This window comes from Cryptomeria japonica, chromosome 8, assembly GCF_030272615.1.
Source record: "Cryptomeria japonica chromosome 8, Sugi_1.0, whole genome shotgun sequence".
NCBI classification, from domain to species: Eukaryota; Viridiplantae; Streptophyta; class Pinopsida; order Cupressales; family Cupressaceae; genus Cryptomeria; species Cryptomeria japonica.
Genome location: NC_081412.1, coordinates 367,530,758 through 367,546,562, shown reverse-complemented (window position 1 = coordinate 367,546,562; position 15,805 = coordinate 367,530,758). Strand labels below are relative to the sequence as shown.

General features: G+C 37.1%; 1 protein-coding gene across 4 annotated transcripts in view; it reads left to right on the top strand.

Moving 5' to 3' along the window:
* LOC131066315 (protein high chlorophyll fluorescent 107) overlaps window positions 1–15,805 on the top strand; it is a 208,689-nt gene that overhangs the window by 151,993 nt on the left and 40,891 nt on the right. For 2 of the 4 annotated variants that reach the window (XM_058001048.2, XM_058001050.2), the window contains 2 exons: window positions 12,125–12,235; window positions 15,304–15,480. In XM_058001048.2, the coding sequence (XP_057857031.2) occupies window positions 12,125–12,235; window positions 15,304–15,480 (288 nt within the window). Of the gene's footprint in view, window positions 1–12,124; window positions 12,236–12,448; window positions 12,481–15,303; window positions 15,481–15,805 lie in introns of those variants that run through there. The other 2 variants (XM_058001051.2, XM_058001049.2) reach the window with 2 other exon arrangements.

The window sequence follows — 15,805 nt, the reverse complement described above, 5'->3', positions numbered from 1 at the left end:
AGGTTCCTGCTTGATTGCCTCCAAGTTGGGTGGCTGTCGATAACCTCCATACCACCCTAGGAATCACTCTAGAATGACACACTCTGCCCATTCCTTACTTCGCAGGTGACATTCTTTGTTATGATATCACTGCATTGTAAAATAGAGTTCCAAATTGCTGATCCCCTTGGGGGGTCGAAGGTTGTTAGTATTTGGGTGGGATCATTTGAGTCTAGATATGAGAATTGTAACCCAACTCTGATTCCCATCAGTATATAGCTTCCATACTAGTTTAGCACTCATGGCCAAGTTCATGATAGCCAATTGTCTAATTCCTACCCCTCCAGCCTCCTTGGGGAGGCAAATCTTATACCATGCAACCAAGGGAAGCTTTTGTTGTTCTCCCGTGCCACTCCAGAAGAATATTCTCAGAATCTAAATCAGCTCATCCTCTACTGCCTTAGGGAGTTTGAGACACGCCATTGAGTAGACTGGGATAGCTGAGAGCACTGCCTTGATCATGAGCAATCTTCCAACAAAAGATAACCACTTTCCTTTCCATGCCTCCATCTTGTTCTTGCAACTATTTATTAGGTTCTCCCAGTAGCTTATCTTGTTCATTCCCGCAAATAAAGGCATCCCTAGAAAGCGGCCCGAAATAAGCTACCCTCAGATTCAAAATCCTTGACAAGACTCTTTGCAGACTGGGTTGTGTATTGAGAAAGAATACTTCTAATTTTCTCCAATTTATGCTCTGGCTTGATGCCATGCAATAATCATCTAGAAAAGTCTTTATGGTCCTGGCTTCCCTCCTACATGATTCTCCAAATAGGATAGTGTCATCCGCGAATTGCAAATGAGTGGCAATCTCAATCCCATTTGCAATTGTGACTCCCTGCCACCTACCTTCTCTTCTTAGAGTGGTTATACTTCTGCCTAAGGCCTTTGCCATGATGATGAATAGAAAAGGGAAGAGTGGGTCTCCCTGCCCGATACCCCTAGCTGAGGAGACGAAGCCATGAGCCGCAACATTCAGTAGTATTAAGAATTTGGGGATAGAAATACAACTTATTATCTAATTGATCCAATTCTCATTGAAGCTAAACCTCTCCAAAATTGCAATTAGAAATTGCCTATCAACCAAGTCATAGGCTTTGAGGATATCCAATTTGAGGATCATACATGCATCTTTGGCCTTTCTCGCTAAATGAATTATTTCACGAGTAATTATGATACCCTCCACAATTGACCTCCTCGGCACAAAACCACTCTGCTCATCTGATACAATGGCTTTTGAGGACCTTCTTGGGTCTGTTCGCAATGATTTTGGTGACAATTTTGTACATTGTGTTGCACAGGGCAATTGGCTTGAAATTACTCATTTCCTATGGGGACTTCTTCTTGGGGATGAGAGCCAAGAAGGTATGATTCAAAGTACCCAACATAACCATCCTGCTTGATTCTTCAACAGCTTGGGTCAACTCATCCCCCACCGTGTCTTGGAATTTTTGGAAAAAGCTAGCTGAAAACCCATCTGGACCTGGGGACTTGTTTGGGTTTAATTGGAAAGTGGCCACCTTAACTTCTTCCTTCCCAATTTTCTAGTAGAGAGCCTCATTCTGTTCAACATTTATTATTGTGGGGATCGAATTTAGGATTCTATCTCTATTTTCTCTATTCTCCTGCACTTCCCTGTTCAAAACAGATTCAAAAAACCTGACAGCTTCATAATTCACCTCTAAAGTTTGCGTCATCACTCCATCCTCTCTTCTAATCTTTGCAATTCTGTTTTTGCTTCAATTGGCCACTGTTGTCTTGTGAAAATATATAGTGTTCCTATCCCCCTCCCTTAACCATGTCTCCTTGGATTTTTGTCTCCAAAAGCATTCCTCCTTTAAAACTTTCTTTGCTTCATATTCTTCTGCCCTCATACCTCCCTTAATGATTTTCTCATTTAAAGTCGCCAACTCTTGTTCAACTCTTGCTTTTTTAGAGAATATGTTTTTGAAATGGGTCCTGTTCCGCTCTTTCAACTTAGACGTTATATAGCTCAACTTATTGCTTATCTTGAAAGGGTTGGAGTGATTACCAAACCATATTTCATTCCACCATTTGGCCACCAAATCTGCTACTTTGTCATCCCTTAGCCACATGTTATCAAATTTGAATGGGTTCCCTTTTGGAGGGTCATCTGTTTTGATAATGAGCTGCATAGGATTATGGTCAGAGCCCGTGAGTGGCAATATTGAGGCTTCATGTATGATTGCTTGTTCCTCCCAATCCTCGAATAGTAGAAACCTATCAAGCCTTTCTACAATGCTCGTGAAGCCACATCTTCTGTTCGTCCAAGTGAAAATCCCATTCCTAGTTATCAAGTCCTTCAGCTGATTATCATCAACAAAGCTTTCAAAGTCACACTGGACATTTGTGATTCTCTATAGTCCCCCTGCTTTTCATGGTTATTTAGTGTTGCATTGAAATCCCCTGCTACAATTCCTCTTTCTCCCCTTAGATTGCCAATCCTTGTAGAAATCTGTTGCCATAATTCCCTCGTCAATTGTCGAAATTGTTCCATAGATATTTATTATGAAAAAATGCTCGTTTGTTTGCAACAGTCTAAATCCCAAGGTTATCCAATTTCTCCCATCTTCAACCACTTCTCCCTTTACTGTCAGAGGATTCCACAGACAGTCCACCCAAAGCACCTTCCGCTTCAACAAAATGCCCCTTCCACTACCTCCAATAATTTAATTTGCTATCACTTTCCTCCCTGCTTCATTTTGTTTCTTGTAACAACCAAATGTCAGTTTTGATTTGATCTATTTGGCATCTAGCCAAACGCCATTTGTTAGGGGCATTTAAGCCCCTAACGTTACATGTTATGGCCTTCATTGCCTTTGGGGAAGGATAATATCCTTTTCTGATATAAGCTTCCATTGTCCTACTGCATTGGCGACCATCACCAATTTTTCCTTATTGGTTTTTGGCCCTCTTTTTCCATTTGTTTTGATATTTAGTTTTGTGATTTTTGAATGTTATTGCTCTAGCCCCCTTTCTTCCACCAGTTCTCCCTCTTCCTCCTCTCCCAGTTCTTCCTCTTCTGAGTCTGCCTCAATTTTACTTTCCACACCCCGAGCCGAGTCATCCTCTTCAGTCAGTCTGTTGGAATCATCCTTCATTTCATCCTTTTCCACACCCCCTGCCAGGTTGCTGGGATTGGTTTCTTCTTCTACTTCGGGCAAGCCTTGAATTTCCACAGTTTCGTGATGTTGAGCTTGGTTATTGTCATCCTCAAAATTGGAAGAGTTTTGTGCCATTTTGATCTTGTGTTATTCTCCAACCACATAATTTCGACAATGTTTGATTTTGTTGAAACTCCACCCTCTCTCCTATTGGATCTTCCTCTGCCCATGCCTATAAATCTACCCCTATAGCAATTACCTTTGGCTCCAATCACATCTATTCGCCCAAGACCTCCTCTTTCTCCTGATTGGTACTTGTGTTCTCACTATCTCCTTCACCTGAAATTTGTTCATATTCATTAGCTCTATTCACATTGGTGTAGAATCCACACTCTACCCTTCCATGTTCCCTCACATGTATCTTTAAGATTCTTATATACGGAAATGTACTTGCCCAAGCTCCCTCTAATTCTTGATAGTGTTTTTTCATCCCAAAATTTTGTAGGGAGATTGCACAATCTGATCCACACCAGACCCTCTGGAATTTTATGCTTCCAAGGATCAAAACTTGGATACCAATCAAACAAGTGCATCCCAGTGTTATCTAGATAATGGGGACCACTGTTTAGGGCTTCCCATTTGTCTAAATTAGATTGAAATTCAACCAAGAAATGCTCATTCACCAGTGCCCTAATCTGGATCTGATTTCCCCACTTTTCCCGACACCAATTTTTGATAGTTTTTGTCTTCATCCACCCTCCATTTGGTAAGAGCCCCTATGTCCAATCTTGCTGTTGAATTTCTAATTCAACTCGTATCAACTGAAACAGAGAGTTTTGCCAGATAAGGGTTATGTTCCTTACCGTTCAGATCCACATATCCATGTGATGACCCTTCATCGCTCCTCATTATTTCTTTCCCTTTCAATGGCTTGTCCGTGCGTTTTTCCTCCCTTGGCTTCATGTTGAGATGCCTTTTGCTTCGCCAATCATCAATTAAGCCTGCCCAAATCTCCCGTACCTCCATTGGTTATTTTCGTTATTGCTTGTCAGATTTCTGCCCTGACCAAACTTCCACCAAATTTCCCTTGCTTTTGTTTCTCCTGTTTTTGATCCTGAGCGAATTCCACATTTTTGGTCCTCCCTTTGGTTTGACGTAGCCACTGTGGTGTTCAAGTAATTCGATATTAAATAGAGGAGATGAAGACTTCTTAAATAGAGATTACATGATGATGTTTCTAAAAAGAAACAATCGATTAACTGAAGCTAAAACAAAAAGTAAAAATAGTGACAATCTATTCTAACTCTAAGACTCTAAAAATAACTTAAGATGACAACTAAGATGACCATTATAGAAATAATAAAATATCATATTAATACCCTCCCTTAATGGTCATCGTATTAACTACCCTATAGAGGACACTGCATGTCTTTTGATCATAAATGCAAAGAAGGCTGCCCCTTCTCCTTAGAACACTCTGCTACTGCTGAGACCCTCCTTGGATCTGCAAAATGTTAATGACCAAGAGTATCAAAATCCTTCCAACCTGATGTTGGGAAAGAAAACTATCCCTCCCTGTAGCTAGAGATATTGAGAATAGCTTCTCAATCTGAAACCACGATTTTGAGGAAAAATCGACAAACTCTCCAAAGAGAAATAGACACAATTTCAGCAAAAACCGCAATTTTTTTTGTAGATGGGCATTAAGCATTGTTCGCCCCAACAACTCTAGGTGCAACCCAAAACAAACTACAACAAACCACGATTTTTGTGGAAAAAATTGTCAAACCCTCCAAACGAGAGAACCCACGATTTTTAAGGACAAAATCATGCAAAACCCACACATGATTTTTGAGGAGAAAATTGAAAAAACCTACCTATAATTTTTTCGGAAAAGATCATAAATCGAGACAATAATTGTTTTAGGAAAAAATTAAAAATCCTTACGAATAATTTGAGGGAAAAATTACAAAAACAAGAATAAGTTTTTCAAGGAAAAATTATAAACCCCACAAATAAATTTTCAAGGACAAAATTATAAAAACCCACAAATAATATTTTTTTAAAAAGTGGCAAAAACTTTTCCCTTTAGGAAGAAACATGAATAGGAGCCAAAAAAACCAGTTCTTGCACAGTCATAGTGTCGAAGAAAGACCAGGTCCACAGAATAAGTAGGGGTGGCACATTTGAAACCCTCGTTGGCCAAAAAAAACTACAAAAATAAAACTCTAGGTTGTGTGAAAAACAGTATCAGACCCGTCACAAAAAATTGTGGATAACAAATGTGGTAGAGAACCCTCGGGAAAATCCTATGCAAGCAAAAACACACGAAATACTAGTCACAGGTACAAAATGCGATCCACCGTCACGTAGAAAAAATTGAATCCCTTTCGCTGTGCGTGTGTGAAGAAAGGCGAAAACGTGTTGTAGAAATAGAAGATTGCATGGCATGAACAAAGAACCCTCGCTGTGCAGGTCAGAAAACAACGAAGATTGCGCACAGAAAGAAAACAAGCCTGTCGTAGATCCAGGATGTGGGAGGAAAAAACACAGGCAAGAGGAAGTTGCACGATCCAATGAACACGCCCATAGATGCCCTCGAAAATTGGAGCAAAAAAAAACCTCGAAAAATTCTTCAACAGGTCCACGATTTTTCCTTGAACAGAAACCCTTGCGAAAAGACACAATTTGCAAGCCACGAACCCTAAAAATTTCCAGACAAAAAATCCTTCGATTTTCAAACAAGGATGCCCACAAGAAAACTTCTGAAAAAAATTTCAATAAGAAAAAATTTAGAATTATAAATTTTCCCAAAACATTTATCCCTGCTCTAATGAACCCTCCCAAAATCTTGGGCCCCCCCTGTGAGGGAGTCAAACCCAGATTGGCTATGATACCATGTTCAAATAATTCGATATTAAATAGAGGAGACGAAGACTCCTTAAATAGAGGTTACATGACATTGTTTCTAAAAAGAAACAATCGGTTAACTGAAGCTAAAACAAAAGCTAAAAATAGCGAGAAGCTATTCCAACTCTTAGGCACTAAAAATAACTTAAGATGAGAACTAAGATGATCATTATAGAAATAATATAATATTATATTAATAGGTGGCTCAATTCCTTTTACCCAATTATTACTGACTCCTTGTTGTCGTTGCCATGGGCATGGCATTTGGCCATCGTTCCTTGTCGATCTGTGATCAACCCATCGTTGTTTTGGAGCGCACATGTCCACCAATTACCCGCCTTCGAATACCCACTGTGGGTTGTGCTCCCTTTGTCGGGGTTGGCTGAGCCTTTCCATGTCCGACTTTGCCCGAACTCGCAGATCTTCCAGAGGGATTTCCTATTCTGTATCATCTCCCCATCTATCAACAATAGGAGCAAAATTCTTTTTTTCGGCCACTCTACCATTCAACATGGTTATGTTCCTTGCCTTGCCTCTGCTCCTCGCCACGGATCTGCTCCTTACTGCGCCTTTGCTCCATTTCAACAGGAAAGGATAAGTTTTATATTTGCAGATCTGATAAGATAACAATGAGGAGGCATGACCCTTTTAATGGATGTCTCTTTTCCAAGAGATGTGTGTTCTCAACAAAATAGGATAGTATAAAAGGATATGGAATGAAGGGAGGAATAAAACACACAAGCATAATCACACCAAAGAAGACATTTAGCAGATCAAAGAAGAAAGAATTCTGATGAAGGAAATAAAGGAATTTTAGATCAAACTTCTAGTCATCCGACAACAAATACTGAATACATCACAAGAATCAATCTTTAGATCAAGCTTAAAATAGCAGTCTGATATTATTTTCAGATCTACCCTTATCAACACTCTATATTGTTACAACCGTTGGTGGTAGACATGCATGTTGCTTATGCATAATATATAATGCTTAAGTGTATGATTATATGATAGACTAGAAGATATGCTTGATTGTCTGAAATCCATCTTGTAGGAAGGGCCTAAGGTGTAAGAAAAAGGGATATACAAGGCTAAGTAAGTAGGCCGTTCTAGAGTTGACCGTGATGGCTCCTAGGACCAGAGGGCAGTTACATAGAGAGCCAAGTAACCTACTTATGACCCCCGCCCAATTCCACAAGATGGAAAGTGTCTTTTGGGGGATGAGACATTGATAGGGAAAGTAGATACAAGCCGCCAAGCAAGAGGGCTATGGTAGACATCCACTCTTGGGCTTGGTGTAGAAATGGCTTTGGGCGGACCCATGATGTCCCTTTTTCCAAACCTCAATATGGTTGCATTATTGATAATCTATGAATACAAAATTGCATCATTAAAGAGATATTTATTTGGTAAGATGTAACTCTAACCCTAATTTGTTGCAGTTGTGATCTTAGGGCGAATTCTAAGGCAAATTAGTAAGGGGACATTACAAAAATGGAGAGTTTAACTTTAAATTTGAATTCGACATACATCTAAATATAAAAATTAATGAGACACAGTCAAACTATAAATTTTAAAACAATCAAATAAAAAAGAATTACCTAGCTGCATGGAACGGAATGGTGCAATAGTACCAAAAGTCTCCAAATGCACCTCTAGCTGCATCATGTACCTCCTTGTTCCAACCCATGCTCTCAAGTGCCATGTTGTGCGTGTCGCACACACACCCCATTTTCTTCAAACAGGGACCCCCGTTGCTCTGTGTGAGAGAGGAGCATGTGCCGTTGTTGTTTCCAAAAGCCACTGAGTTTGGTGTTTTAAGAGCATAATCATTAGGTTTTAGGCCAAATTGCACATTTTATCTGAAAACCCCGAGTTTCTCCTAGGTCGAAAAAGGCAAAGGTCAAGGGGGATGTTTTAATCGGCCAAGTAAAATCGCACATTTCTAACAAAATGGCGGAATTCCATAAACAAGTGATTTTGGTGTTCAGAACAAAGTTCAACATTTTTATAAACTTGGAGAGATGAGAAGAATGAAACAAAATCGCTCATTTTGTTTAGGTATCCCGAATTCACTGAGTGTTTGTCATCCACCAAACTCGGCCTTTTCTTGTGATTTGCGAGAAAAGAAAGAAACCTAAACTTCACGTGTTTCAACCCAAGCGGCCAAATTTCACTTGGCCAAAAGAATCTCGACATTTGAACCCATTTCGTGAGGGGTGAAAACAGAGGGATGCAAAAATCGCATATTTCCATGAGAACGCGAGTTTGAAAATCGCTTTGAAAAGAAAAAAACTCAGTGGTTTGAGGAAATTTGTAAAGCGATTCAAGTTCGCACATACCTAAGTAAAATCCCGAAATTCACTAAGGGCGTTACAAGGGGTTTGATACCTTGCAAATAAACTCGCACATTTAAAAATCGCGAATTTCTCAAGAGTTGAGTTGGCTAGGTCAAGCATCACATGATCACGTTAAAGCTTCAAATGGCCGAAAAGGAGGTACAAGTAAAGGCGTATATTTTGGCTTTATAACCCGAAATTGCAAAACCAAAAAAAAATCAAAATTGCACGATTCCACCCTTAGGCCCGAATTTCGTCAAGAAGACATTTTAAACTTAAGTGGAGGATGCAATAAGAAAGTGAAAATCGCGCGTAAGGGCCCAAATGCTCGAAATTGAAGCAAGTCAAACTCACAAAGTCTCCCAAGGACCTGAATTTCATAAACATTTCAAAGAGCCACTTAAATTTGAAATGTCGAAATCGCACGAATGAGTATAAAGGCTCGAAGTTCATAAGAGGCGTGCTAACTAAAAGAGATCCAAATCGCGCAAATTCGCCTTATAGGCCGAAATTGGTTGGGAAGCAAAAATATCAAAGTCTCACAAATCAAGCTGATAACCCAATTTTTGCAAAGGGGCGTTTAAAGGAAGTAAAAAACGCTCATTTGGAACAAAGAACCCGTATTTTGCAATTGACGAGGAAAAAGTGCTAAGTCAATGAGAAATCTCGCAAAAAGGTCAATTTGCCCAAAATTAATAAGTCAGGCATTTTAAAGCGTTTAAAAGTAAAATTGCACAAAATGAACTAAATGCCCGATTTTTAAAACAACAAAGAAAAAATAACACATCCTTCAAATTCGGCGTATTTGTTTAAAAAGTCGCCATTTTGACCTTAAAACCCTAATTTTGCAAAGGATATTTACTTAAATCCTTTAATTTTTCAAATGATTAATTCAAATCGAAATCAATTGTTTGTAGAATCAACGACATCGAGAAGAGCTAGAGCATCAACCTAAAACGCAAATTGAGGACTTGATCATGATCAACGCCAAGAAGCGTTGGCAATGCAAGAACGTGCTGCAGAGCGCAAGGTTGAGGCGATGAAGCTTGGGGAAGCACGCCACCACTTGAACCAGCAAGATTGAAAACAAAAAGCACACAAAATGCTACAAATATGCATTCTCAGAAACACACAGCTGGAATTAATTCCAGAAAATCAGTTGCAAAACTGAAATGCTTTATTGTACATGACTACCTGTGGGGCTCATCTAATGAATTTAAAACAAAGGGACATGGGTCAGTTATTTTTGTAAATGTTATTGCAATTTGCAATTTAAAGAACAAGTTATATGCAGGATGGTGTATTTAAAATTTTGACATTATAACTATGACAATAATATTGTTATCTTTATTTTGCTGCAGGTATGTAGGATGAACATGTATCGATTTCAATGTCATCTCCTTTCTTTTGAATGATGTATATATAGTAAGGTTGTCACGATCAAGTGGCACCTTGATCGGACATGTCTTTTAGACATGTCCGACCAAGATGTCACTTGGTCATGACTCTTACCAATATCAATCAATCCATTCGATGATAACTAATTGGTGCTAGTGTAAATGATAACAAATCTGTAAACATACCCGATAATGAATCGGTATCATTGCACATAATAATAGTTCGATAATCACACTCGATAGTGAATCGGTGTCATTGTAAATAATAACAGTTCGATAATCACACCCGATAGTGAATCGGTGTCATTGTAGATGATAACAGATTGGTAAACACACCCGATAGTAAATCGGTGTCAAAGTAAATAAATCAGATAATCTAATAGCATAGATGAATAAGTTAATAACAGAATGAGTTAGGAGAGTCTTATCTTGCAGAAGCTACTATTGCATTAACACTCCATCTTAGCTTTGGAAGATAGATAAAGTAACCTGCATCACATTTCTTTTCCATAATGTCAGTCTCCAAGAATATATATCATCTATACATATGAAGTACCATAAGGACATAAGATACAAATATAAAACATCACTGTAAGTATGTGACATAGAGTATCACCTAACCATGTGATATAAAAGACTCATCATTTTATTATGACAAGATATCACCTGAACACGTGATATCAGTATTGCCTAAACATGCAATACTAAGGATAAACATATGAGGATGGTTAAATCCTCATCTTATCCAGGTTGTGATATGTGCACAAACATTTTATTCAAATGTTTTATCACAATACCATCATGGCACATCCATGACATACCAGAGATCCAACATGATAACTGGTTTGAGAATCATAAGATCGTCATCTTATGATGTCTGCATACAAGTGTTCATAATCTGAGAGATCATCACCTCTTAGATATGAACACAGGGGGTAAAACCCAGAATGTCTCAACATGACAAAAAGAAGTTTACACATTAAACATCTTATTTACAAAGCAGATTACCGTTCTATCATACCTAAACCCTTTCTGAAGTGATCAACCTTCACTTTGGAAAGTGGTTTGGTCAGAATATCTGCAGTCTGCTCTCCTGTACTAACATATTCCAATTTGATCACATTTTTGTCTACCATGTCTCGTACATAATGGTATGGGATCTCAATATGTTTGGATCTATCATGGAACACTGGATTCACTGAAAGTTTTATGCAGCTTTGATTGTCGCAATGGATGATAGTAGGTTTCATAGGTTCACCAAACAATCCCACAAGTAACTTTCTAAGCCACACTGCTTCTCGGGCAGCCATGGAGGCTGCAATGTATTCGGCCTCGGTGGAAGTTTGCGCTACAGAAGACTGCTTTTTGCTGATCCAGGATATCATGGCTGATCCCAAACTGAAGCAGCACCCAGAGGTGCTTTTCCGATCAGTCACACTTCCAGCCCAATCTGAACCTGTGAATCCGTGTAGATTAAGATCAACTTTCTCATACTTGAGACCAAGGTTTAAGGTGCCTTGTAAATATCTCATAATGTGTTTTACTGCAACCAGATGTATCTCCTTTGGCTCACAAATAAACGGACTCAAAGCATTTACTGCATAGCAGATATCTGGCCTTGTATTTACTAGATACATAAGAGACCCAATCATTTGCCTGTATAGAGTGGGGTCAGTAGAAGGTGATTCTGCTGCTGCTTCTTTAAGTTTATGAAGATTGGTTTCCATTGGAGTGGTCATGGGTCTGCAGTTTAGCATTCCAAATCTCTTCAAGATGTCCAAGGTATACTTGCCTTGGTTTAGAACAATGTTATCAGAATTCTGCCATACTTCCAACCCTAGGAAATAGTGAAGGAATCTCAAGTCCTTCATATCAAATTCTTTGGATAGCTCTTTCTTGCATTGATCTATAAGGTGATTTTCTCCTGTGATTAATAAGTCATCAACATATAAAATCAATATTAGCATATCACCTTTATTCTGTTTGTAGTAGAGAATAGGATCTGTACCATTTTTAGAGAAGCCTAGTTTAGGATGAACATGCTGGGAATTCCTTTAGTTTGAAGCTATGGTGGAGGAAACCTCTCCATTTTTATGCCCCTTTGTCTCATGATGCTTGTACTCGGACAGGAAAGTCATTCAGAACTGAACCTAAATATGTTCTATGTTATTAGATGTGTTTGAGATAAATTTGCAGGACCTGTTTTACATTTCCACAGCTTCTTTATATTCTTGAACATGCTAATTTTGTTTTCTGATGAGATATGAGAAATGCAACGTGATTATTTTGTACTTTAGCATAATAAATTTCTATTCAGGCTTGGGGATGGACTGAATGGAAAGAAGGAAATATTGCTACTGCTAGGGAGTTATATCAACGTGCACTATCAATTGATTCAAGTAGTGCAGATGCAGCTCGTTGTCTTCAGGTATCATCAAGATTTAGAGGCCATTATTTGTTTTGAACTTTTCAGAATATTTTTCCCCACTGGAGGAAAAAATGCTGTTTTTCTAAGCTTATAAACACCATATATATGAAACCAGAATATTGTATTGTTGTTTGCATAAGGCATTTATTGATTAAACTCAGATCATCTATAACCTCTAAATAGTAAATATTAACACATAATGCTTATGCACAGATTTTTATGGAATGTTTCTGTGCGGCTTTAAGGTACGAGGCACAATGATGGAAAAGATATTTTCAATTTACTCAAACTATGTATCTATTTGCATCAATGTTATTTTAACTACTAAAGCATTATGGTTTTCATCCTTGCACTAACAACTTAAGCATTAGAATCCAGTTCATGAGTGCATAACAAATATTTGAGGATGGCCACATGAGGAGTGCAGGTTTGATTCATATCTGTGCAGGCTTTTTGGGCTTTGAATTTAACAAATATTGAAAGAAAACTAAAACTCAATGCAAAGAATTTGCAAGCAGAGGTTTTCATGATATCTTATCTACTTCATGACGATTCTTTCATTTTATAGATGGACAAAAACTTTATAATCAAAGAAATAATTCAGAAACAAGATCTACTTCTGGATGCAGTCGAAGTTTAAAAAGAATAAGAATCTACAAGCAAACTATTGTTTGAAATAGAAACTCCACATGAATCTAGTCAAGGTGTATTAGGTACACGACATTTATTGTGTATTCCTTACTAGAATGACATTTCCACTTATATAGAAAATGCGAAAAACCACAAGAGGCTATGTTGTACCCATACAAAAAAAATTCTGTAAAGTTATTGCTTTCCAGTTCAATTTAAGTCTTTTGCTCTCTAAAGAGTCATTATGGAATTTTTGTTTCACATGTTCTTGGATGTGGTGCTTGTAGGTTTTAATTAGTGTCATTGCATAGCCAATGATAGGATCTTTCCAATGCATTAAATCAAGCATAATTTTGATCTTGGACAGGAGAGAGATTCAAAAGCTGACTAAGGTATGGAAAAGTGGCAAAAGACAGCCGAAAGCATCTTTTTTTAGGTTAAGTGGTATAGGTGACAAAAATACCCTTCTTAGGCATATCTTGTTAGGTTAAGTGGTAGAGATCACTCAAACGAGCTCTAAGCCTGTTTTGAGAATAAATCAATAATTAAACATTAAAACCAGGAGTGCCATATTTGTGTGCATCTATTTAGATTACTTTGTGGTTAGTTTTCAACAAACTTTTTGGTCGTTATATTGCTTTCTCCTAGGGCACTATTAGGGTTTAAGGTACCTTCTTGCAAACCTTAGGTTTTCAGACTTTCTACAAAAGGATTTTCATGGTTGGTAAAATTGTCAATAGTTTGGCAGCTAGGATTTCAAGATCCTTTCGAAGATCCATTGTGTTTCAAAAAAAATTGCTTTCTATTTCATTTTTTTGATAACTATAGAGTATTCATTTATGTGTTGGATTACTATTTTTAGCAACTCCTAATTTTAACAACTATACTTTTTGGAGGTCCTAATATTGGATAGAGTGGAAAAGGACCAATTTTTAGGGTGTTTTAGTTAACTTTTATTTCAACTTTGTTTTGTGATTTAAATTTCTTTGTTTTGTACGTTTTGGTAGATCTAGGCATTTTTCCTTAAAGCTACATTCCACCAATTTCCAAGATGGGGACCTCAAGGGATGAGGAGACACATTTATGAGACATTTTTTAGGTCATATTTGGGGATGGCAAGGAACAACTATATAGAAGATATGGAAAATTTAGAAAATATAGAGAAATTTCAATTATTCATATGACAACATTGATAAGGCGTTTGTCATATTGACCTATACATTATAGAATCCTTAATACACAACATTAGAGTTCACATGAGAGTTGTACAAATCAATAATAATAAATGTCAAAATTTCAAATTTAATTGCTTTCATAATTCATTGTGAATGTGCATATGATATAAAATATTTATAAATCTTATAAAATATTATTAAAATTAATAACTAATTTATTATTAATAAATTAATTTTAATTGAATAAATAGTTACATAATAATTATTATAATATTATATTAACAATATAATATTATACTAATTAGTAAAACTATTTAAATACCTATAGGTCCCTACTACATAAAGGTGAACCGGACCTAGATCCAATAACATAAGGTTTCCCTAACCATAGGTTTAAGATGTGAAAATATTTAAGTGCTCATATTAGTGTAAAAGATCTTATGAATATATTAAAATTGGTTTGAGCTGTCATAGTGGGAGACACTTAAGAGATGGTGTAATTGTACCTTGAGGATATCCTTCGTTTAATATATTCAATATTAATGTTTACAAGTAGTACCAAATATCTTGTGTAATCTTTGTGATATTTTTGCAAACTTCTTTCTATCAAATGTTATGATCTTTTTAGATGTTGGATAGCAAATAGTAGGGAATTCATGTGAGCAACAATTTTGGATAGTTGGCATTCTTTCATTTAATTATTTGCCTTATTTTCAATAATTTGGGAAATGCTCATGCTTCCCGTCCTATGTAATGCTATAAATAGACCATGCTTTATAGTTTTATATTGTCAAATTGATCTGAAGATTCACTTAGTTTCATTTGAGTGCATTCGCATTATCACAAGGACCCTTAGCTAGCTAGGCTTGAACCTAGGTCATTCAAATTGAATTATTTTTTTCTTACCACTAGACCATGGCTCACTGAACTGATACAATATTTTTGCTACTAATATCTATTAACTTTGTTGCATACACTTGCCTTTTTGCCTAGCGTGCATATGTGAGTATGACATGACATATATGTAAGTTGTTTTTTGTGTGACCATTATAAAATGATGACTAGCACACAGGCGGCACCAAAAAGAGAATGAATAACAACAATAAAACAAATGGTTTAAACATAAAAATGACACCTGCAACATATATAAATCTATATTCAACAAATTTTGAATGGCACTGATGTTTTACATATAGTTGAACTAAGAACCTTAGGCAGTAGGAATGTCAAAAAGGCTAAAATTACTTGTTTCATTTTGTATAGGCATGGGGAATTTTAGAAGAGAGAGAGGGAAACATAGCAACTGCTCGAAGATTGTTCAAATCTTCCCTAAATGTAGATTCTCAAAATGTTGCGACATGGATGTCATGGGCTACAATGGAAGAGAACCAAGGAAATTCTGTTCGTGCAGAGGAGATTCGCAACCTCTATTTTCAACAGGTATTTTTAGTTTTTTCTTGTTGATACAATATTTCTAATGAAATCCCTTGTATTTGTATTTGGACATGTGGAAGAATAGAAGACAAATTTTATGCATTCTTTGAAGAAATACAATCAAGTACCTCGAAACTCCTATGCACCTCCTTGGGCATGCGTATCCCTGTATCCAAAACGGATATGTATTTGGTACAACCCGGATACACATTCGATACTGTACCCACGCATGCCCAAAAACCCTTGATTTCCAATCATGCCAAATACTAAGTGATTTGAATTTTTCAAAATTTGACATAAATCTTCTTAAATTTAATTTAAAAACCCTTTA